A 23,664-nucleotide genomic window follows, 5' to 3' on the forward strand; every position below is an offset into this window, starting at 1 on the left:
CTGAGCTTAAAAAATGAAATGTTGAAAAATATAATTAAAAACAATGAAGTGGGTCGAGCACTGGCAGTAATTTTCAACAGAAATCGACAGATCATCAATTATTTCTAGATTAATTAATTGAGGCTACTGATGTATGAAAACTTGTCGGGCTTGTCACTGGCAAAGGTGAAATAACGAATATTTGCTGCAAGAGCTAGGATTGTATATTTTTAATTGTGGATGTATTTCACAAAAAATGAAACAGAAATAATCTTTATACAATTTCATTGGCAAAGAAGTGTTCATGATCGTAACATGATCTTACAAACCATTGCGTTTTAAACATTGACGGCAATTCTGTGTTGCAATAGATTATGGTTATTATACACTTCCTATTAACATTCTACATACTCCACGGTCTCCGTGCACATCACTGATGTGCATCCACGATGAACATTAAATTTTGCCACTTTAATCAATTTTAACAACATATATATTCTGTAACTGTTGATCAGCACATTATTATTATTATCATAACTACTATTATCATATAGATTTACATTTTACATTGACTTTTATTATTTAACATAAATATATACAGCAAATAATTAAAAAAAGACTAAGTCACCACAGAGATTTAGCGCGAGATTAGTTTGCGAGATAAATAAAGATCAATGCTGAATAGAAATCACTCTGCTTGCTTTTCATAAGAGAGAAATAAATAATGTATTGTTTTATATTGCAGCGATCAAGGGACTCCTCGACTCTATTTCTTAAACTAGTTTTATTACAGGAAAATGTTGATGACGCGAAAAGTCGAAAACTGGAGGTTGCTTAGATTCCTTTTTGTGACCGTCAGCTAATAATCTCAGCACAACAAAATTTGTTTTCACTACAGTCAACAAACTCTTGATCTGAAATGAAAGAATATACATAATAAGAGAACACTTGTTTAAAGACAAAAAAATTAAAGAAAGTACATTTCCTTATAATTATTACCTCTTCAACAGTACTATTATTAATAGGATTCAGTGCTAATGCACGATCCAACATAGTCCTAGCTTGGTGAAAATGCCTACATCCTTCTAAATATTGCGACTCGCTTGTAAGCTTATCCTAGAAAAAGTATCGGAAACATTCAGAATATTATTACAACGATTTTCTTGTTATTGGAATCTTACGTTTCGTTTATGCATTTGTCCATTCGTCATGTCTAGAAATTCCTGATAATGAACGGGTGGAGGCGTTAAGAGTGATGAAAATGGTAATAGCCTATGCTCGTACCTCACTCTTTCTGAATCGAATTCCGTTTCTGGTAAAGGAATTTTCCCATCTATTCGAAAACCCACTAAGGCCTGTAAAATTATTCCGTAATTTATGAATTATGGTTCATTTTTAAAATTATAAGTTTTAAAAGCGTAAGAACACTACCTTGTAATATCCACCGCATAAGTTCTGTTTAGCTTGGTACATTAAAATTTCTAATTTATATGGTCTACAGGCTGACTTTTTCTTTTTATTTTTAGAGCTCTTTTTACCTCCTCTTCCTTTATGCATGTCATTTTGTACATCCTGTTCAACTAGAAATGTATCTGCTCTTGTTGTAGCAGACACCAACCATCCATACAGAAATTCATAGAGGTACCAAAATATATAATGATACTCATGTACTGAATAAAGTTCCAACTCGAATCCGCTTAGCAAATACATAACCATTACTCGCAGTGTGTGGTACAAAATCCATGTACCAAAGCAAGCCAAATGTGATCTGGGAGTATCACATTTTAATGACAAAGTATGTAAGAAGCCATCTACCCTCTCAGCCTAAAATTGATAAAATCGATTATATATAAAATAGCTCTGAAAATTGTACACTTAAAACTTCGTTTAATGTCTTAAGTGTTACCTCATCTTGCAAAGTGGCAAAGTCATCTAATAAATGTGCTAATTTATCCCGTTGCCTCGCCCTATTATGGCCACTGAGCTTTAACAAGCTTGTGAATAATGTGACGCAATGAGCCAAAAAACTATCAACATATTCTTTTGCTTGATGATTTTGCAGCATCGAACATTTTGGCATTAATACTGGCGGCGCTATGAAATTTCTAGCTGCATCTCTCAGAACATCGGCAAAATTTTGTACACCAAAGACCCGATTTGTATTTTTTGGCAAATAAACTATTTGCAGCATCGATCGTGACAATATGCATGGGCTTTGTCGTGAAAAATCCAGGAAAAAGCCCTAAAAATTCAATAAATGCATAAAAAATAAATACAAAATACATATATTGTAATTTTTTGTCTATTGCAGGCTTACCAAAGCTGCATGAAATCCATTGCAACCAGTAATTTTAGTCACATGCTCGAATCTGTTTATTAATTTATCAAGATATTCAAGAGCCTCTATTCTTGGCTTTATTTTGGTATAGCGTGGAAATGTTGGGGGCAACAATCGTTGGTTCACCATTGGATCAAATCCCATAATGTTAGGATAATTTGCTGAAACCCATAATGAATATTAATTGGTAATTGAACATAATAGAAAATATGCAAACAAATATATACAAACATATTTCATTGGATTTTTCTCCTTTATTTACAGTTTTTATCATAACTTGAATCATATCAGAACAGTTAGATAACAGTCTTTGACAATCATTTAAATTTTGTTGCAGCTGTTCTTTCGTTCCCATTAATGTCAATGTTTGATAAAACATTTTTGTAAATCTGATTCTTGCATACAATGCAAGCCCATCATTATACTGTGAATAAATTAACCATAATTATATATAGTCAGGTCCCATAGAAATAATCAACTTACTTCTTTTTCAGTTTCAGCATCTACTGGTTTAATTCTACTTTTCCGATGAAGCTCTTCTTCAACTTCCCTCAACATAGATATAGTTTTTTGTTCAGTAACATTTTGATTTAATCTATATCCATATGCCACATACTGGAAATCCTCTTCTTCATAGACTAAAGCTTTATTAATACAGTCTTTTATAACCTCAATGATTTTATACACAGCATAACAGAATGTTTTTAATGGTTTGTCCACTATTTTTGCAGGCTGATGTAGATACAAATTAGTAAAAACAGTCTGTGCTAAACTGTGACCTTCTAACCAAGAAACTAAACATGAATAAGTCGAGTCTATTATTCCAATGATTTCGGATGCTGTTAAATTTTCTAATTTTATAGCACCACTCTCTACTGCTTGAGTAAACGTACATGGTTTTGCATTGCCCCGATTGCAAAGCATACCAGCATCCATTTTTGGATCCATCATTTCGATAGCTGACATTGCTTCGAATAGCCCAAATAGTTCATCATGCAGAAGTTCTCCTAACTCTAAATCTGTAATCAAGATCAGGTATACTAGAATCATATTCTATCTCTTTTATACTATTGGAATAATAGCTATTGCATCCATTTACATACCTTTAATAGCCTCAAAAAATTCATTTGTAATATCTACCCATAGATATGACACTTGCCCAAATCTGTAAATAATAATGAATGATTATGATCACAGGAGTAGCAGACATTCATATGAAAAGGCTTGAAAGCTTATTGTACCTAACAGAACATAACCTCAACTTGGAGTAAAATATACACAGAAAAATACTAAATATTTTTGCTGGGTCACTTAAAAATCAGGAATAAACAAAAATGTGCATAAGAATAATATTAAGGAAACAAATTTCATAATAAAAATTTAATTAGCTAGCTCTGACAGTCTTGGAATTTTCTTTTGGAATTTCATTAATGAAAAGATTACCTAATTAATAAGGAAATAGTTTTTATAGTAAAAGAATTCAATAATATATTAAACTCTCTAATCATTAATTACAGAATCATGCAGAATGCAACATTTTGAGTCTTTCTTTGTACACTGTGATTACGTTATCATCAATGATTTATAAAAATATAATGCATTAGAATGGATGATGTATTTTTTTGTTGTAACAACTTACTGGGGTTCGGTCATATCAAGTGAATTTTGATCCTCCACCATGACTGCCATTCTCATGTGTCATGGACAAGCACCACAGGCACAGACCAGACCTTACCTCGTCGACCGTCGACCAGCGGCCATATGTCAAATGGTCAGATGGATCAAAAATTCAAGATGGCGTTATATCCTCTCTTTTCTAGGCCAAGCTTAAAACTTTACAAAAATTTATCAATATTTCGTTAATATTCATTTCTCAATCTATTACGTATCAACGCTAAATTTTATATGAAAAGATATACGCAAACTTTATTAAATTTATATATAATTATTTTGATAACGATTAAAAACAAGTGCAAAATTAAATACTGTAAGCTAGCTCCCTCTGTACAATTCCTATAGTGAATTAAAAAAAAATCTTACAAAGTTACAAGTAGACTTTTTTGAATGAAAGGGTTAATATTACACGCACTCTATTATACGTAAAAATATTTATTTACTCACCAATGACAAAATTATGATTACAAATGAGAAACTGTTAAAGGGTTTTTAACGAGACTCACAGGTATATAAATACTTTTCACGCGAGTTACGTTTCGTATGTGTTACAAAAATGAAGAATTTATCGTGCCATAAAGAATTGTAGAATTGTATATACGCAGTACATAATATATGAGTTAATGAAAAATTTTAATATAGTACTATAATATATATAAATCACTAGGACATTATTTCATGGCTAATGCGTGTTATCATTAGTAAGAGACAAATCTTCAAGTTTATTATTATATTTGTTGAAAGATTTTTAAGTTTCCAGTAGTATGAATCAATAATGAATCCTACGTAGATTTAAAAAGTTATAATTCAGCTCCGGTGGATTATACGGTGCATAAAAACAAGAAACGTATACTTATCAAAGCAGATATAGTCGGCACCAGACAACAAATAGTAGATATTTGAATGGGGAGATATTAAACGTGATAGCGCTTATTAGACCAAATGTAAGAGGAATCGTAAAAGTTTTCACCGCCTCCAAGTAGCGGCATCGTAAATAACTCCACGTAATTATACCGAGATAAGTATCTTGATAACAATTAAGCCCTATCGCCCTCCTCCCCTACACAAAAAAAGTTTTTGGCTTGTCAAATATTTAAAACAATATAGGCTCTAAAATAGGGATTTGAGTTAGATGAATAAACCAAAAACAAAGAAAACTTTTATTTGCATGAAGACTAAAAAAGCGTCCGTATAATGTATACAAATTATATAAAAAGTTGGAAGAAAGTGATATAAAGTCAGAAAAGATCAGGAGAAAATTGTAGCGTTTTGTTTTGTTAAAATGTTGAGTCAGGCGACGTCCACAAAGAGAGCAACTCCATGACAGTGTTATTTTTTACCATACTGTCGATGGATAGCTCTCTTTATAGCGCACGCCTTGTTTCCTTTAAGTGTCCTTTCCATCCGGTCCGGTGAGATGGCTACGGAGAAAAAGGTGTGAATTAAAAAATAAAACCAAAGAAAATTATAATGTAATAGAAAAGTAGTGTATAGGAGGTTTAAATTTGAAGACTTGAATGGGACGGGGTATAAATAGATTTCAATGCAGGAGAGGAGGAGAGGGGGGGGGGGAGGGGGTGAGTTTCGAGGTATAAAAACTGTAAGTAGAGCTGTGTGCTGGAGTATCGTAGGTTGTTTATAGTCGTAGTTTGATGCTTATACGACTGGCTAAGAAGAATGGTAAAGAAGAGGGTTACGGCGACCTCGCTTATTATCGGGAAGGTGCGAGGCGTCTCTTCCTCTTTAGCGGAGCCACCTGATTGCGCGGCAAACATAGAGCGTTCATGCGTTAGCTCGTGCCACCACTCGTTAACACTCTCTCGTTCCTTTTGAAAGGAACTTAACCCTTTTCGTACTCCCCAGTCCCCACCGCACCGAACGAAAAACTCGCCTCCTGAGAATTCGCCATTTTCTATTTACTTTTCCTACTTCCTCCGGTAAATTGCGAAAATGCTACCTGCTTAGTCTTTACCCCGTTAACAACTCGCTCTACGGAAGCTCTCTCGTCTTAGAATCATATGTCAAACTTTGAATTGTCGCTCTGCCATTCGCGCGGTATGAATACTCAGTATAAATAGAAAGGAGTAGAGTTCTCGGTACTCTGCCATTGTTCTCCGTCAGAGTGTATACAAAGTTTCTTTTCGATAAGAGACGCTGCAGCAGGGAATAACACAAACGTTGATATTCGGCTTTTTCAAGCATTTTCATGGAAAAGGTCTCGGCTCGAATGTGTTTTCGATGATTTATTAAAGTCGAGGACGGTTTGTTATCTCTGCCGTGATAACGCGATAACGAAGAGTCTTTGCCGCGACATGTATATATATATATATAAATTCTAGCGATGCAAAGTTTGTCGCTGGATCGAATAATTCCTTTCCCTTCGTACGTACCATCGACATTATTTAATCGCCTATATATATTTACGCTGAATTCGTTCTTTCGAAGCCGCTGAATTTTCCGTTGTTTTTAGACTCACGTACATGCGTATAAAGCATAGGTGAGTGAGTCTGTACGGGCGTAATCGGTGTTGCCTCTCCACGAGGTAGGTATTCGAGAGTGTTACGTAAGTTCGCAGTTGTGGAGAAAACAAACGCTGTATATTTCGTGCGTCGTACACACGTATATGCAATTGTATCCCTCGAATTTACACATGAAAGAGCAGTCTAGAACGACCAACCGAAGGTGTACGTATATAGGAGGTCACGCGGACGCCACGAGACGCAAGAGAACAGCTTATACGCATCTAAAACACGATACACGCCTTACCGAACAACAGCTTCGGCGCATTTTTCACTTTTGCCCCGATAATAACGATCCAACGGCCATTGCAATTCTTTCCACAAAGGCTAAACGATCTTTCGTCGAAATAAAATAAAAAAAAATCTAACAATTTTCTACCTGCGCTCTCGGTGCGTCTCGAAATCTCCGTTTTATCTTTAATAGCGCTTTATCGGCAATTGTCGTGAAAAGCCCGTTAACGTGCGAGATATAAGTCCCGGCGTTATCTCGAATTTTGTTTCACCGGCGCCATCAGAATTGCGCTTTGTAAAAAGAAAATTGTTAAGGGAAAGCGGAAGGGAAAATTCTCGCTCGACGGAGAGGAGTTTGCTCACCTGATATAGCTTCTCGTAGGGCTTTGCGAAGCAGCTGGCACACAAACGTGGGAATCCTACGTCGTACGATGGAGCCCCGAATCGTGAATTTTCACCTTGCTGGGAGAGAGAGAGAGAGAGAGAGAGAGAGACAGAGGCTAAAGGAGCTTCTTTTGGAGTGTACAGAAGAGTGGAGTGAAATTTTAATAAAAATTGTGGTGAATCTGTTATATATGTTGGGTTGACTCGTGATGCATGGAAGAAGGCAAGCTCGGAATAGGAGAGAGTCTAATTGGATCGTTACGACGAGGGTGCTGGGAGAAAGAAAAAATTATTGTGGGTGGATGGGAGGTTGACACTGTGGAAAGGTGTGGGTCGAACGGAGATGATATGAACGAAATAACGAACGAACTAAAGAGGAGGTTCAAGAACAAGTGACGTGGATAGCTTCGCGTGTGGGTTCATATACCTACTTGCACAGATCTGACGTCACGGAATACGCTTCTTATCAGGTAGCGCCAACACCTGTAAGCTCGCACCTGTATGCACACACTCTCCAACACCATTATGCACAGCGATATATTCTATTCTATATATGATGTATTAGCTTATACATCGTCAACTTCGTCCAATAAAACTACCCAAGTTGAAAAATCTCTATACGTTTATTCGTCGTTCACCATACAATTACATTTGCATCTGGCCACAAATTTAATCCCTTCCCCTCCCCCCTTCGCATATACTCGCTCCAGTTCTGAAATGCGAAAACTTGTTAAGCACGAGTCTATTAAGGGAGGTGAAAAATGTACTCCACTCGAGCGAGGAGTTTAGGAAGTCGTTCGATGTGGTGGATGATGGAAATGGAATGGTAGGATTTAGATGTGGCCGATGAAAATTATGTAGTCGTAATATGGGGACTGGGGAGTGGGCATCGTTAGGAAAGGCGTTCGGCGAGCATTTATACATTTGTGGTCTTGTTTGATCAGTCGAGAGGAAGTGGAGTTTCTGGAGTTTCGAGTAGAAAAGTTGTAGGTGGGTCGAGGCGCGCTATCAATAACAGGAGCCAGCGCGGCCCTGAGCAAACGCATGGATTGTGTAAAAAATAGAGACGGGAGGAGAGAGAGAGAGAGAGAGAGAGAGAGAGAAATGAAATAGAAGTTGGAGGTGAAAAGGGAGTCAAGTATGGTCGCGAGGGAGATTTAGAGTTTCTGTCGGTTGGACGCGATGTCACGCGGGTGTACAGTGTTGCATCTTATCTCGTGTCCCAGTTACATCATCGTTAGGTGCCTTCGTTGCTGTCGTAAAATATACTCTGATGTGGGAAGAAGCTTCATGATCCAGCTCTTTTATTCGTACCTTTTTTGTCTCACTTCAACTATCCCCCCTCCTTCCCTTCTATTACCACCCTTTGATCGCTGTTCTCCCTCTACCCCTCCCCCTTTCATTCTCTCTTTCTCTTTCTCTCTCTAATTACTCTTACATCACCAGCAATTTTTATTTCAAAAAATTACTCTTTCATCACACTTTCCACATATCAAATCAAACCGTCACTATGGAACTGTTATCACTTGGCAAACATAGCTTGGATCTGGAAAAAAAGATTAATGCGCCACCGAGTCAGTTTTTATTCGATTAGTTGCTCTTTTGAAGAAATTGTAAATTTTACTTGCAAGCGTCCTGAAAGGTTTTCCTCGTCTGCTCCAGCATTTGCTTGTAAATCGCTAAATCGGCTGCCTTGTCCCGTTGCACCGTCTCCAGCCTTGCCTTAAGAACGAGGCACTCTTCGCGTAACAGCTCCAATCTAGACGAGTTTGAGGGGGAGGAAAAAAGGAAAATGATATTTTTACTCGATCTTTAGGGAGAAATGTAAAATATGAGATGAAGCTGAAGGGATAATTTATCGAAGATACTAGACAATTCCTGGCCCAGAATAATATATGCAATATCAACGTCACTTATCACCGAAGATGGAAAATGATAACAAAACAATGATAACGAGCGCGGTTATACCGAGATAGTGTAGCCTGAAGCAGACTAAGCAATTGAAACTGCAGTAAACTGTAATTAAAATTTATCAGAGAGCCCCTCCTAAATACTGCTGTTTGTAATAGCAATTTTCACTCTCAATTAAAACTCAATTATTGTCCAACGTACTGAAAACGATTCTCTTCTAAATTTTCCACCTCGTCGTATTCACGATAGGATTGTTTTGCATAAAATTTCTTGTATCCCGAGTCGACTCTTGCCAAACCAACTCGTTCCGTTTCCAGTTTCCTCAGCCTCCCCTCCAATTTTGCAGACTTGTTCTTTTCGTTCCTTAAAGTCTCCTTTACACGAAGTATTATTATTATTATTATCAAGGGAATATTTATTATTTTTATTAACTTTAAAACCTAAAGACCTACGTGAAGCGAATTAACCTCGTTTCTTTCGACGTCTATTCGTCTATTGAGCAGAGTTACCAGCTCTAGTAATCTCTCCCTTTCATTTTCAGCAGCCAAAGCCAAAGTAACGTACTCGCTCGGATTTTCCAGCTTCCTCGGAGTAATCGGTGGACTGAAATTCTTATTTGCTTTATAGTCTATTATCGCCTGCTGAGTCGGGGGATTATCTTCCATGCTGTGCCTGAATTGAACTCAATGAGAAATATATAAGGCGTGACAGGGGATATTTTTACGAGAGAAAAAATTATTCTCTGTTGGACACGACGATGTACAAACCTTAGCTTATCTATTTCAATTTCACGCTCCTCGAGCTTTTTTCTCAGCTGTTCTATTTGAAGATTGGCCGTTTGCAAGTCGTTGTTAACATTGATTCGCTCCCTTTCCATTTTGGCTTCTTTGTTTCTCAGGTCAACTTCCCTTTCTTGATTTTTCATCTCGACGGCTTTCAGTCGCCCCTGATGTGTGTACGTAAGGAATAGAAGAGTTTCGTTCAAAACATACACACACACACATATTATATATATATATACATATATAAATTAATCTATAGTTTTCTACGGCCATCATATATAAGAGTGAAACGCACGTTGAGAATTTCGATCAGATGATCATCGTGCAATCTTTTCTCGTTTAAAACTGCAATGCTCGCTTTTGCCGCATTAAGCTCGTTCTCCAAGACCCTTATTCTCGCTTTTGAAGCTTCCAGTTTCTTTTTGTTGGTCTCAAGCGCCACTTCCGCCTGTCTCAGCTCTTTCGTCGTGTTCTCGATTCGCTCCCTCCTCTCTTTTTCGGTATTTCGAAACAATGCCAGGTTTCTCTTTTCCAGCGATGCTGATGGGTGTAAAATTAGTTGGAGGAAGAAGCGATAGGCAAAATAAGGGAGCAATTTCATATAATAATTATTTCTCGATTAAACTTCTTACTTCCGGAGCTTTTTTGCGAGCAATCAAGCTCCGATAATTTCGCCTGGAGCTCCGAAACTTTTTGCTGCAGCAGCTGAATCTGGTCAGCCCTCCCTCGCCATCCACCAGGTTGATTTGACAAAGAGTTAATGGTCACGTTTTGCCCGACTTCGCTACAAATCAACTGTACCTTAAATTAGCTTTCACAATCTTCAGCAAAGTCCATCTTCGATAAATGTAAAATTTGCAATACCTTCTGTGCTTTATTAATCTCTTGCTTTAGGGTATTACACGTGTTTCTGGATTTGTGCAGCTTTGCTCGAACACGTTGCAATTTTTCATTCAGCAATTTAACGCGCGATTCGTCGTTCCTGTTCCAATATTCACGATTTTCCCTGCCTTTTTCAAGAATCGCTTCCTTGTAGCGTTAGTTATGTTATAAGTTCCCTATCGTGAAACGATGAAAAGTCTACTCACATGAAATTTCATGACCAATTTTTATGCTCGACCGTGATTCATCCTTGCCAATTAAATTGTTTTCTAGCTTTTTACATTTGGTTTTCAAAACCTCAATTTCCGCCGCTTGGTCTCTACATTTTCTACTCATTTGGATTATTTTGGACGATGCTACATCAGTCGTTGATTTTACTTGATATAGCGGGGCTAATCTTTTGGTAATTTTTTTCGAAACATTCTGAACCGTCTCTTCGGCTTGATCAAGCGCTCGACGCAAGCAACCATTTTCAGCTATCAAATCCTTCATTCGCGTAAAATGTTAATTTATAAAAATTATGGTGAAATAAGGGTAATGTGGCAATTCTCTCTTAAAACTCACTCGAACTCGATTCCGTAAAAATTTATTTATCTCTTTAGGTAAAATAAGTTGTTCTGGTAGCTCTTCCTAAATTCAATAAAACACAATCTCCAATCATAAGTATATTTGACACAATGAAAATGTTAATTCACAATTGAATTATATTTTGTTTACCTTAATAAAGTCAACTGTCCATGGCAAAATTTCATTATAATCAATAGCATCTTTATCATTTTTTTCCTTCAAGGAAGCAATTTCCAAAGCTGACATTAAATTGACAAATTATTAACCAAATTGCTAAAAAGATAGCGATAAAAGTAACCTTACCCGTACTCGTATATATAGTCAATCAATTGTGTTCAATAATCAGTTTTTTTTTTCTTTAAAAATTATTTCAATAACATTCATACCAGTGTACAATTAAAGAACCGAAGGACATGTCTCAATTAACTAATTTTAATGATTTTTGTGTACAAAAGTCTCTTAATTAAAAATCAAAATATTATTTCCTTCCAAACTGCTTCTTCTTCTTCTGATGACTTTTAGGAGGCCCTCCAGCTAATTTCCCTGCATTCCGCAGGGCGTGTAATTTTAGATTCTTCGCTTTAACATCTGGTGATTTTCCTTTTCCTTTCGATCCGGTCGTAGTATATTGCACGTTTATTCTTCGACCTTTCAGTATTGTATTATGTAGCGATAACCCCTTCTACAATGTTACAAAAGAGATTAATGATCAATTAATAATCAAATATTGAGAATGTAAATGCTTTAATAAAATTTGCATAATTACCTCGTAGTTTATATTATCTGCAAACTCAACATATGCAAAACCCCTCGATTCTTTCGATCCTTCTTTCGTTGGGCACCTTACACTGGATATATTGCTAACTTTTTGTGCAAAATGATTTTTAATATCATCTTCGGTTGCTCTGTAAAAGAAATTTGTTTCATATTCTGCTCATACCTATTTTACACATTACAATATTTTCCTAAAAGAAAAAAACGAAATAATGTTTCTTACGTGTATGGTATGTTACCAACATAGAGGACATATCTTTGTTTCTTTCCAGCTTCTTTGGAGGAAGGCCCATTAACTTTAGCTTGATCATTCTTCGTACTGCCTTTGGGATTTACTTGTTTGTTGGGTTTGGCTTTCGCATTTTTGATATCAAGTTTTTTCTCAAGCGATTGAATGGATTTAGATGGATTATTTTTTATTTTATTACTGTAATCATCCTCTCCGTCATCATCTTCATCTTCGTCATCATCATCGTCTTCATCTTCATCTTCATCATCGTCATCGTCATCGTCATCGTCATCGTCCTCATCATCACATTCGTCACCGTCTTCATCATGGTCAACCAGCTCCTCTTCCTCCTCCCCACTTTCATTATCATCAAAACTGTCATTAATTTTGTTACCAAACACATAATCTTCATCATCATCCTCTTCATCATCATCTTCTTTATCTACCTCAGCAAGTTTCCTCTTCTTATTCTTTTGGTCAATGCTCTCATCCCCTTCTTCATCATCTTCATCCTCTTCCTCATCTACATCTTCATCCATCTCCTCATCTATTTCTTCATCCTCCTCCCCATCGATTTCCTCATCCTCGTCATTGTCAGAATCTTCATTTTCCTCATCATCATAGTCTTCATCTTCCTCCTCATCAAAATCCATATCCATATCTTCCTCTTCCTTTTCTTCCACCAATTTTTCTACTTCTTCCTCATTTTTACCTTTTTTATTTTTATGCTTCTTACCTTTGTTATCTTTTATATCAATATCAGCATTACTATTCTTATTCTTCAACTTTTTACTTTGCTGTATACCTATAGGTTTACTAACTATTTGCTTATTAGATTCACTTTTCATCTCATGCATATTATTCACCTTCTTTACTGATTGATTTGCTGTCTTTAATGTCTTGTTTTTTACAACTTTTTTATCATCATTCTTTGTTGTTGGTACTACAGATTTATTAGTATTGTCCTCAGATTTTTCTGCTGCAGAAAGCAACGATCTATATTTACTTAATAATTTCTTAGCAGTTTTTGATATAGTTTCTCTACTTTTAATTTCGGCTATTCGTTTTTTCAAATACTCAGGTTTTAACTCTTTGGCAAGGTTTTGTTTCTTAACTCTCATTACACTATTGATCTTTACGCGTTTAGATTTTTCTTGTTCCCCTTCACTGGCATTATCCTTTTCTTTTTCAACTGACACAATTGATTTTACTTGTTTAACTTTATCATTCGACTTTGACCCAGATAGTGAGATATCATTTTTAATCTCCTTCTCTTTAGGTTTATGCTTCAGTAAATTAACTTTTTCATTCGGCTCAATATTGGGAATGTCATTGCTTTGTTTCAATTTCTTATGTTGTTTAGCTTTTTTTTCTTGTGGGCTACCTGATACAATATTTCTTTGTACATTTACTACATTGCTCGTCTCATCATTATCAGATTGACTCAATGAACGCTTCTTTCCTTTTCTGGCCATTGTATTTGACTGTATTATCAACTTTAATCTGGAATAAGAATTTAAAATTTATTAGTTCTTTGTTTCATTTTTATCTAATTCATTTACTTGTAAATACTCTTATTAGGATAAAAATATTTTACTGTTAAAAAAATATATAATAATCAGAATAAAAGGCCAACTGACTTTAATGTTATAATTATCTTTTAGTATATATAATATACAGAGATTTTGTTAAACAGGTAATTCACGTGGTACTTCGGAATATAATTGTACTCCAAACAATTTTAACCTTCTCAATTTCTGCCATTAATTTAAAAGAGATCTTACCTATTTACTCAAATAAAAAATTATTTATTGAGCTTTTCTGTCAGTTAATTTTACAATAAAATATAGATTTTCTTTGCAAAGTAATAGACTATTTTAATTAATATGATTCAAGAAGAACTATGCACATGTACTGCATATTTCAAAAGATGGTTGAAGGAGGAAGATATGGCGGCTATGGCGCCTCTTGCTCGAATATATCGTTGTTCTAAAAATCTAAAATTTACGTTCGAAACTTCGAAAGCTCATTCAATTATCACAACATTTTCTGAACAATCTTTCTTTTTCTCCAATCAAATCCCTGGATTTCATAGGATAGCGGAACCAAAAACATAATTACTATAGTTTGCGTCACGCAGACTATAAATTTGAACGTCATTTCCGCCGTAGGTCTGCCAACTAGCTTCCAATAGGGATGGGCGATAGAAAAAAGTATCGATGTTGAATAAATCGATAAAGAAATTCGATTTTTCTTAAAAATAATCGATTTAAATCGACGTTTAAAATTTTTTATTTTTTTCAATTATACAGGGTGATTCTCTAACGGCGGGACATAGGAGATGTATATTGAATTATGATTATAAAACACTTAGGATAAACAGATTAAAATAAAATAAATAAAGAATTATTCATTAATTTTATTTATCATTATCATCGCATGAATAAAACAAATATATTACTTTCATGTGTTTTATTTAGCAAAAAATTGCTACACTTTTTACACTTTGTGCACTTTTTAAGGTGTCACAAGTGTCAACTTATACAATAGACAAAGAAAGAAATACGGAAAGTGTAGAAAGTGTTAAAAGTGTAGGCAAACGAGAACAGACCTAGGCCGGTATTCATAGTCGTTGCTTATATTTAAGTCTGACTTAAAGTATCGATTGTCCTTTTTCACCTAACAGTAATAGAAAAAGATAACCTATGCTTAAGTCGGTCTTAAATATAAGTAACGACTATGAATACCGGCCCTAAACAGCTTATGCTAACGGATTTAAAAAGTACTTATATGTATATATCTACATATAATTTATGTTACGTGTATTATACATTTTGCTTTCTACTGCCACCTGTAGGACAATTCTCTAATTTTTACGGTAACCGGACATTTGGCCTAAAAATTTTTTGGTCAGGCGTACCCTCCTCTACACAATCACATGAAAATGGCTGAAGTTTGCGCATCCTTTAGCGCCTCTGGCGGGGCATATTTTAATTAATATTCACAATCCGGCAACGTTGTTCCGAACTGTCAGATTACAGGTTATTATTGTTTTGTGATAGCAATAAATGTCAGGTCAGTAATAATTATTTAAATAAATTAAAATTTTTGTAATGTTAAGAAAACGATGCTTTGTGTAAAATATTTGTTGCAGGCTGCTGGTAAATTTGTCATTATCCTTTGAAATATTTAAAAAGGAGGCACACGTAGAACAACATTGGGATCAGATATTATTGTATAATTGACATGTTAAATATCAAAGTGATCTCTCTCTCTCTCTCTCTCTCTGCGCTTAAAAAGAAGCAAACAATTCCAAGATACAATTGCCATGACTGCGGGCAAACACAAGTTATTTATTATGCCTCATATGTGTCCTCGATACAAATCTTAAAATTATGAGGTAAATGTATCAAGCAGTACAAGCTAGTTTGTATTAAGGTAAATGATTTCGCATATTATTCAATATTCTTATGATTTTAAGCAGTCTAATTATTAAATGCAGTTTTTCGATGCAGGTATGGTAAATACAATAAGTAGTGACAAACTACTGGCAGAGAAAGGACTGTTCAGAAGCTGCGAAGGAGCTGAATCTCTGATAAATAAGCTTGAGTTTGCAGAATAATTTCATCTTTAATTAATAATTACTGTGTGCATGATGGGATTTTGCAAATGGTGTAAAAAGCACACTATTGAGATTGTTGTTCAACGTTAAGCCAAAAGCTGCTTCTCATCATAGTAAGATCTTTGTCTAAATATTATGTTGTATACCACATCTTTAAATTTACAAATATTGTATTCTAGTTACACAATATTTTTGTAATGATCACCTAATTAGTTGGAAAATGACAGGATACCTACCTCAAACGTATGTTAGTAGCAGACTTGAAGGAATGCACAGAAATATTGAGTACTATACCATTAATTTCTTAAGCACATGGACATATACTCATTATTAATAATCAGACACTGTCATTAAGAATACCCTAATGCAAATTATTTAATATGAAGCAGGAAACAATTGCAGAAAGGCCAGAATAGTCAATTATAACAAAAGATTATAATCTCATCACTGATATTCTTTCTAAAAAATTAATACATAATTCTATAGTAAGTAAATTATCAAGACTTTGCACAATGGCTTTAACAACAATTTTCACTAAAAATTACATCTATTTACAGACCACCGTTAAAATGCAAAGTCGACTGCAGTCACATATATGAAGAGGCACTCTCCAGTATTTGGTGTACAACACTGTATGTTTAGTGTTGCATTGAACGTATATTTTATACGATCATTATAAATTTAAATGGTATGAAACATTTACAAAAACTTGGCAAGAGAATATCTTCCACAATTTTTTTTTAGTTACAAGCGACCATCTCTATTCCTTAAATTATTCTACATAGGTTTTATATGTGCATTCACAGGATGGTCGGTTAATTGTATATAAAGATATGGTTTGCAATTTGTCAAGAAAATTTGTCTTTGTCAGCGTTTAATTCTAATATCGTCTAATGAATTTATTCCATTGTTTAATTAAACAGAAGCACATATGTAATATATTTTTATTAACCACATAAAGTGCTAACAAAATTAATGCTTATACATCTGTATATATATATATATATATAATTAGTAACCAGTTCAATATAATTTAGCACTCTAAAATAATATTTCAATTGCTGTTGCTTTATTCGTCTTTTTTATACTAAAGAGATCAGAAGATTATGTATTAGTTAAAATACCTCATTATTAGTAATATTTTTAAATGCACAATTATACTTCTGTGTATTTACGTAAATTGTATACTGAGAAAAGTATGTTTTAAGCTGATAATATTTAATTTCATATTACTTTTTTGAAAGTAGTTACATATTAATGTTTAAATAAATGAATTTTATAATCTTTCTGTTGCGCGATGAATGTCTGATCTATATTTGGTTTAACTTCTTTCACTTTGCTATAATTATACAGGTGTTTTGTAATCAATATAATTTTCCTTTCCGGTTTTATACTCACAACGAAATACTGATTTGTGCATGACTGTAAGGAATCATGTTTATTTTTAGTGTTATAGCATGTTTAAAATTTTTAAAAGGCACATTTTATTATTCCAACTTAATAATATTATCCATAAAATATTCAACGAACTTATTCCAAAAGAGAATATAAATATTTGACTGTATTTTAAATCGAATATTATTTTGTATATATTATGCATATATATGCATATATCCTCTTATTTTACGTGGAAAAGAAACAGCGCATACCCCTCATTGATTGTAATTCTACATTTTCCAGAAAAATAATTTTTACATATAAAACTGTAGAAGCATGTTGTATATATATAATTTTAAGCGCAGCTATGTAATGTTTAAAGTGAGAATATATTCACTCCATACCCCTATCTGTTTATCACTTACTTTTTTGAAGAATATAATAGATTTTTAATCTGCATTTAAAAAAGAAATAAAAGCAAAACTAAAATTGGTTTTTAATTTGCTTGGACGTAAGTAATTATACACGAAAAGCCTAGTTCGTAGGCCTCAATATTTTTTTTTCTTAACAAATTTTATTACGTACATGGAAAATTATTTTATGGCTTTTTAGAGCTTTTCATTATTCATTACAGAAATTGTCAAGTTTAGTAGCGGGATTTTTAACATTTCTAATTTTCTAAATGGTTTATACTTGGAGAAACTGAAAGACATTTTAAACGATGTGCAAATAATTTTTATGTCTTTATCAGAAGAACTACCTATTTCAATTTATATTAATATTTATCATTGCTTGTTTACGGATTATAAATTTTACATTAGATTATAAAGAAGTAACTGATTTTATTTCAATTTGTATAAAGAAGTCACTTTCCTTTTATTTTCTATTTTTCTTTTGTTGTATTATTTGTCTCGGTTAAAACAAATCTATTCCTCAATGTATTTTGAAGATTATCGTAAGAATATAGAAAGTTTATACTACTATTTTAAAAAGAAATCTAAATTGTTATAAACTATGGTAGTATAATAATCACAAGTATATTTGTTGTTAGTTTGTAAAATCAGTCATATTTTTCTACAAAAGGTAAAATTTCAAATGATGCTAACTTGAACAATGCAAAAACGAATAAAAATATTAGCAAAATTAAGTATTAGATCTTTACATAAATGTCATACAATGTATCGCTAGGAAGCTTTATCGGCACTTTAAAAGCTTTGGCGGTAACATTAAACATACCGTGCGGCACTTTTTATAAGCACAAGCGGTTAACATGAGAAAAATCAAAACGTAAACAATGTCATCCACTATAAGTTTAATACTATACCTAAAGCACAGAGCTCAGTCTGCATCTAATATTCAAAAGGTGTACATAGAATTTTATTCTACAAAATGTCACTTGAAAGTGAAGTAAAGTTTCCAGACGGATATTTTTACCATAAAGTCAGATGCTATAATCAAAAGGACGGTGCTACCATAATGTAAGTAATATGTACGAATATCCTACTATTTTTATTATTATTAATTGCAAAAAGTTTAATAAGTTATACATATTCATTATATTTTTATTAGATATTTTAAATGTGGTTTAAAAAATACATGCTCAGGTAGGGCAAAAATTGTTAAAAGAATAGGATGTGTAGACAAATTCATTGCCAGCAAAACTCACAATCATCCACCTGATAACAATAAAAAAATTAAAAAATATTTTAAGGAACAGTTAAAACAATTTGCACATTCTTCAAAAATCATGCCGTCAACTAAAACGAGAGAAATTTATAATCACTGTGCTTTAAAGTTTGTATCTTTAATTGGCGCGATTTCAAATCTACGTTTTAAAATATTTAATTTCACATGCGTACATTCTTCTCCTTCATCGTAGAAACCCTAAAGCAGCTAGGATAACTCCTTTTAGAGAAATTGACAGGTCAATCAGAAGGTGGAAGGGACAAAAATATCCAAATTTGAATATTAATTTACATGGCTTAGAACAAATTCTAAAAACCAGAGAATTTAGAAAATTTTTGCGATTTAAGATAGATAATCAAACGCATAAATTGTCAATTTTACAATATGAGGAAGGTGAAAATGTTCTCGTATTTTTATTTGACAAAAAACTCATCCAAGATATAGGAAAGATTGAAACAATTTATGTAGATGGTACTTTCGAAACTACACCGAAAATAAAAGGACTGTATCAAATTATAACATTAATGGCCAATCACAATGGAAAGGTAACAATTTTGTAGCTCCTCATTTAATTTTTATCACACTAGATACATATAATGTAGATTCTAATTATTTCACTCGTATATTTTTTCTATTATAGGCAATTCCGTTTTTGTGGACAATGGCGAACAAAAAAACAGGACACTTATATAATAATATGTTTACTTTTATCAAATTAAAAATAATAAATTTGTGTCCAAATATAATTCATGTAGACTTTGAAAAGGCACTTCAAAATGCACTACAAAATCATTTTCCATCTGCACAAATTGTTGGCTGCTACTTCCACTATATACATGTATGTATAATTAAACTTATTTTCATTACTGTTTATGTGTTATACGAAGCAGTTTAGATTACTGCTCGAAAGAAAACGAATATTACCTTTTGAAGAATGGAATATTGTTAAATTAAAAAAAGCTAAAGCTTCGTAAAAATGCAGTTAAAATCGTTCCTATTGAAATTAAATGTTAAATATCTCTTCTTTACAAAATGTACAACAGTTTTTTTATTGATCTTGCGTTGCAGTTTTACGAAAATGATATATATTATTACCTAATGTTACAGAAATGAAAAGTGCTGAAAGTAATTTTTACCAATTTTGATTATAGCTCCTTCTCTTGCTTTACAATGTCACCATTTCTTAAACTCCGACAAGATAGAGAGAGCCCTTTGATATATAATTGTTTATTCATATCTTATAATTTCATTGTTAATTAAATCAATTGATTTAATTTAAATTTTAAAAAGCCATTCAAATAAATTTTTTAACATATTTCAATTAAGTCAATTCCATTCATCAGAAATGGAGTGTTTAGATAAAGCCCAAAAATACAAGGTTTCTTGAAGCGCTTTTAATTTTACAAAAATTAATGTTACTCAATTATAACTAGGTTGAAATGAAAAAGAAAATTGTTGCAGTTCGTAACATGTATCGCCACATATATAATGAATGAAACCTATATTTTAATTTTTTTTTTAATCTTACGCAAGATGAATAAAAACTCTAATAGGAATCATCCCGAAAATCCAGTTATCACCCTTATAAAACAATAACATTCTTTTCCAATGATTTTCTCATGAAGCTCTTATAATTACATATTTTATTTCTGATAATAAAAGTAGTTATCGATTAATTTCTTAAACATATAGTGTAATTAAAGCTTTTTTAATTTGCAGAATATTAGAAAAAAAGCAAAAAAATTTTTAATTTTTAAGGAATATTCAAAATCGCAAAATTTGGAAAAAACACGAATTTTACTAATAATGAGGCACATTTTTAATTTGCCGTTGCTTCCGTCCTTTTTAATGGCCGAAGGACTCCAAATTGTTATTGCACAAATAAAAAAATATAATTTATTTGGAATATTTAAAAAATTTTTAAAATACGTGGAAAATTACTGGGTTTATAAAATAGATGCTAATATCTTATCAGTTTTTAATCGAAAAGAGAGAACGAATAACTATATCGAAAGATACCACAGAACTCTCAAAGAAATGTTCGGACCACATCCAGATATTTTTAAATTTTTAGGTAAATATATATGTACATTTATGTGCTAAATCACTAGTTCCTTTAATTCAAACAATTTTATTGAAATATATATATATATATACATATTATAATATTTTTTAATACTATTATATGTTTACAGACAATTTGACACAACTTATTTCCTTATATGTCATTGAAAATGTAAACAATATTAACGCTCAACACCACAGAAAAGAAGCAAAGCAATACGAAGATTCCCTTAACAATCTGTGGCAAACGTCATTCAAAAATATTAATAAAAAAAATGAAAGAAAAATCATTTTTCAATTTTTAAGTTCAATGGCTGGTGCAAATAATAAATTAATGACAAAGATTGAACATATTATTTCTGAAACACTCAATTTAACAGTAATAATTTTCACTTTTTTAATTTATAAAGGATATGTGTTTAACTGGTGCCAACCCGGAAAATCATAAAAAAGGTCAGGATTTTAAGAACAATATTCTAATAAAAATTTTTAATATGATTAATATTTACAAAGTTACATATCAATAAATTGTTTGGGCGAAAGTCTGTAAAAATATTTACACAAACCTTTCACCCAAACAAATTATTATGTAACTCTGTAAATATTAACAACATTAAACATTTTGATTAAAATTTTTTTCTGAAAATCCTCTATTTTTTTAACATTTTCCGGGTTGGCAGTAGTTAATAACATATCCTGTATAAATATACAATAAGTGTTTATTAATACACTAATTTCTGTAGCTGTGTAAAATTGTCTTTTCAACAGGATTAAGCAAATTGAACTATATATCTCAGCAAGAAAGAGGCGAATAAAGCAACAGCAATTGAAATATTATTTTAGAGTGCTAAATTATATTGAACTGGTTACTAATTATATATATATATATATATACAGATGTATAAGCATTAATTTTGTTAGCACTTTATGTGGTTAATAAAAATATATTACATATGTGCTTCTGTTTAATTAAACAATGGAATAAATTCATTAGACGATATTAGAATTAAACGCTGACAAAGACAAATTTTCTTGACAAATTGCAAACCATATCTTTATATACAATTAACCGACCATCCTGTGAATGCACATATAAAACCTATGTAGAATAATTTAAGGAATAGAGATGGTCGCTTGTAACTAAAAAAAAATTGTGGAAGATATTCTCTTGCCAAGTTTTTGTAAATGTTTCATACCATTTAAATTTATAATGATCGTATAAAATATACGTTCAATGCAACACTAAACATACAGTGTTGTACACCAAATACTGGAGAGTGCCTCTTCATATATGTGACTGCAGTCGACTTTGCATTTTAACGGTGGTCTGTAAATAGATGTAATTTTTAGTGAAAATTGTTGTTAAAGCCATTGTGCAAAGTCTTGATAATTTACTTACTATAGAATTATGTATTAATTTTTTAGAAAGAATATCAGTGATGAGATTATAATCTTTTGTTATAATTGACTATTCTGGCCTTTCTGCAATTGTTTCCTGCTTCATATTAAATAATTTGCATTAGGGTATTCTTAATGACAGTGTCTGATTATTAATAATGAGTATATGTCCATGTGCTTAAGAAATTAATGGTATAGTACTCAATATTTCTGTGCATTCCTTCAAGTCTGCTACTAACATACGTTTGAGGTAGGTATCCTGTCATTTTCCAACTAATTAGGTGATCATTACAAAAATATTGTGTAACTAGAATACAATATTTGTAAATTTAAAGATGTGGTATACAACTTAATATTTAGACAAAGATCTTACTATGATGAGAAGCAGCTTTTGGCTTAACGTTGAACAACAATCTCAATAGTGTGCTTTTTACACCATTTGCAAAATCCCATCATGCACACAGTAATTATTAATTAAAGATGAAATTATTCTGCAAACTCAAGCTTATTTATCAGAGATTCAGCTCCTTCGCAGCTTCTGAACAGTCCTTTCTCTGCCAGTAGTTTGTCACTACTTATTGTATTTACCATACCTGCATCGAAAAACTGCATTTAATAATTAGACTGCTTAAAATCATAAGAATATTGAATAATATGCGAAATCATTTACCTTAATACAAACTAGCTTGTACTGCTTGATACATTTACCTCATAATTTTAAGATTTGTATCGAGGACACATATGAGGCATAATAAATAACTTGTGTTTGCCCGCAGTCATGGCAATTGTATCTTGGAATTGTTTGCTTCTTTTTAAGCGCAGAGAGAGAGAGAGAGAGAGAGATCACTTTGATATTTAACATGTCAATTATACAATAATATCTGATCCCAATGTTGTTCTACGTGTGCCTCCTTTTTAAATATTTCAAAGGATAATGACAAATTTACCAGCAGCCTGCAACAAATATTTTACACAAAGCATCGTTTTCTTAACATTACAAAAATTTTAATTTATTTAAATAATTATTACTGACCTGACATTTATTGCTATCAGAAAACAATAATAACCTGTAATCTGACAGTTCGGAACAACGTTGCCGGATTGTGAATATTAATTAAAATATGCCCCGCCAGAGGCGCTAAAGGATGCGCAAACTTCAGCCATTTTCATGTGATTGTGTAGAGGAGGGTACGCCTGACCAAAAAATTTTTAGGCCAAATGTCCGGTTACCATTTTTACCGACAAAC

General features: G+C 32.7%; 3 protein-coding genes and 2 long non-coding RNA genes across 5 annotated transcripts; 1 reads left to right on the forward strand and 4 right to left on the reverse strand.

Moving 5' to 3' along the window:
• Nucleotides 1–194: 194 nt before the first annotated feature.
• Naa35 (N-alpha-acetyltransferase 35) lies at nt 195–4,119 on the reverse strand. The gene is made up of 10 exons (XM_066726819.1): nt 3,957–4,119; nt 3,421–3,482; nt 2,801–3,336; nt 2,549–2,741; nt 2,297–2,478; nt 1,886–2,221; nt 1,411–1,803; nt 1,161–1,334; nt 979–1,095; nt 195–893 (listed from the first exon to the last, which is right to left on the reverse strand). The coding sequence occupies exons 1-10, from the start codon at nt 4,010–4,012 to the stop codon at nt 753–755; spliced, it is 2,190 nt and encodes a 729-aa protein (XP_066582916.1). The 5' UTR covers nt 4,013–4,119; the 3' UTR covers nt 195–752.
• A 4,476-nt stretch (nt 4,120–8,595) lies between these two features.
• LOC136773817 (coiled-coil domain-containing protein 13) lies at nt 8,596–11,513 on the reverse strand. The gene is made up of 11 exons (XM_066727729.1): nt 11,418–11,513; nt 11,265–11,330; nt 10,907–11,186; nt 10,683–10,828; nt 10,460–10,613; nt 10,114–10,358; nt 9,675–9,982; nt 9,489–9,639; nt 9,238–9,410; nt 8,750–8,884; nt 8,596–8,671 (listed from the first exon to the last, which is right to left on the reverse strand). The coding sequence occupies exons 1-11, from the start codon at nt 11,511–11,513 to the stop codon at nt 8,623–8,625; spliced, it is 1,803 nt and encodes a 600-aa protein (XP_066583826.1). The 3' UTR covers nt 8,596–8,622.
• Nucleotides 11,514–11,683: 170 nt separating this feature from the next.
• LOC136773330 (glutamic acid-rich protein-like) lies at nt 11,684–14,230 on the reverse strand. Its single transcript, XM_066726919.1, has 4 exons — nt 14,055–14,230; nt 12,265–13,773; nt 12,034–12,172; nt 11,684–11,949 (listed from the first exon to the last, which is right to left on the reverse strand). The coding sequence occupies exons 2-4, from the start codon at nt 13,743–13,745 to the stop codon at nt 11,746–11,748; spliced, it is 1,824 nt and encodes a 607-aa protein (XP_066583016.1). The 5' UTR covers nt 13,746–13,773; nt 14,055–14,230; the 3' UTR covers nt 11,684–11,745.
• Nucleotides 14,231–15,463: 1,233 nt separating this feature from the next.
• Nucleotides 15,464–16,841, forward strand: LOC136773572 (uncharacterized). The gene is made up of 4 exons (XR_010822645.1): nt 15,464–15,708; nt 15,786–16,005; nt 16,072–16,377; nt 16,450–16,841. It is a non-coding gene; the product is annotated as an uncharacterized lncRNA (long non-coding RNA).
• Nucleotides 16,842–21,534: 4,693 nt separating this feature from the next.
• Nucleotides 21,535–23,332, reverse strand: LOC136773517 (uncharacterized). Its single transcript, XR_010822634.1, has 4 exons — nt 23,088–23,332; nt 22,791–23,010; nt 22,419–22,724; nt 21,535–22,346 (listed from the first exon to the last, which is right to left on the reverse strand). It is a non-coding gene; the product is annotated as an uncharacterized lncRNA (long non-coding RNA).
• Between the last annotated feature and the right edge of the window lie 332 nt (nt 23,333–23,664).

The sequence above is a fragment of the Prorops nasuta genome, unplaced genomic scaffold (genome assembly GCF_024137725.1).
Source record: "Prorops nasuta isolate Cenicafe-Biocafe unplaced genomic scaffold, Cenicafe_Pnas_1.2 PNAS00005, whole genome shotgun sequence".
Classification (NCBI taxonomy): Eukaryota; Metazoa; Arthropoda; class Insecta; order Hymenoptera; family Bethylidae; genus Prorops; species Prorops nasuta.

What these genes read in the sequence shown, in the direction of transcription:
- Naa35 (XM_066726819.1), bottom strand. Translation starts at nt 4,012, where the DNA reads ATGAGAATGGCAGTCATGGTGGAGGATCAAAATTCACTTGATATGACC. An exon ending in CTTGATATGACCGAACCCCA is followed by an intron (nt 3,483 to 3,956) that starts GTAAGTTGTTAC and finishes TATTATTTACAG; the next exon opens with ATTTGGGCAAGTGTCATATC. An exon ending in TATGCGGTGGATATTACAAG is followed by an intron (nt 1,335 to 1,410) that starts GTAGTGTTCTTA and finishes ATAATTTTACAG; the next exon opens with GCCTTAGTGGGTTTTCGAAT.
- LOC136773817 (XM_066727729.1), bottom strand. Translation starts at nt 11,513, where the DNA reads ATGTCAGCTTTGGAAATTGCTTCCTTGAAGGAAAAAAATGATAAAGAT. An exon ending in GGACAGTTGACTTTATTAAG is followed by an intron (nt 11,331 to 11,417) that starts GTAAACAAAATA and finishes TATTGAATTTAG; the next exon opens with GAAGAGCTACCAGAACAACT. An exon ending in TTAGAAGAGAATCGTTTTCA is followed by an intron (nt 8,885 to 9,237) that starts GTACGTTGGACA and finishes AAACTCGTCTAG; the next exon opens with ATTGGAGCTGTTACGCGAAG.
- LOC136773330 (XM_066726919.1), bottom strand. Translation starts at nt 13,745, where the DNA reads ATGGCCAGAAAAGGAAAGAAGCGTTCATTGAGTCAATCTGATAATGAT. An exon ending in GTTGGTAACATACCATACAC is followed by an intron (nt 12,173 to 12,264) that starts GTAAGAAACATT and finishes TTTCTTTTACAG; the next exon opens with AGCAACCGAAGATGATATTA. An exon ending in CAGATAATATAAACTACGAG is followed by an intron (nt 11,950 to 12,033) that starts GTAATTATGCAA and finishes GTAACATTGTAG; the next exon opens with AAGGGGTTATCGCTACATAA.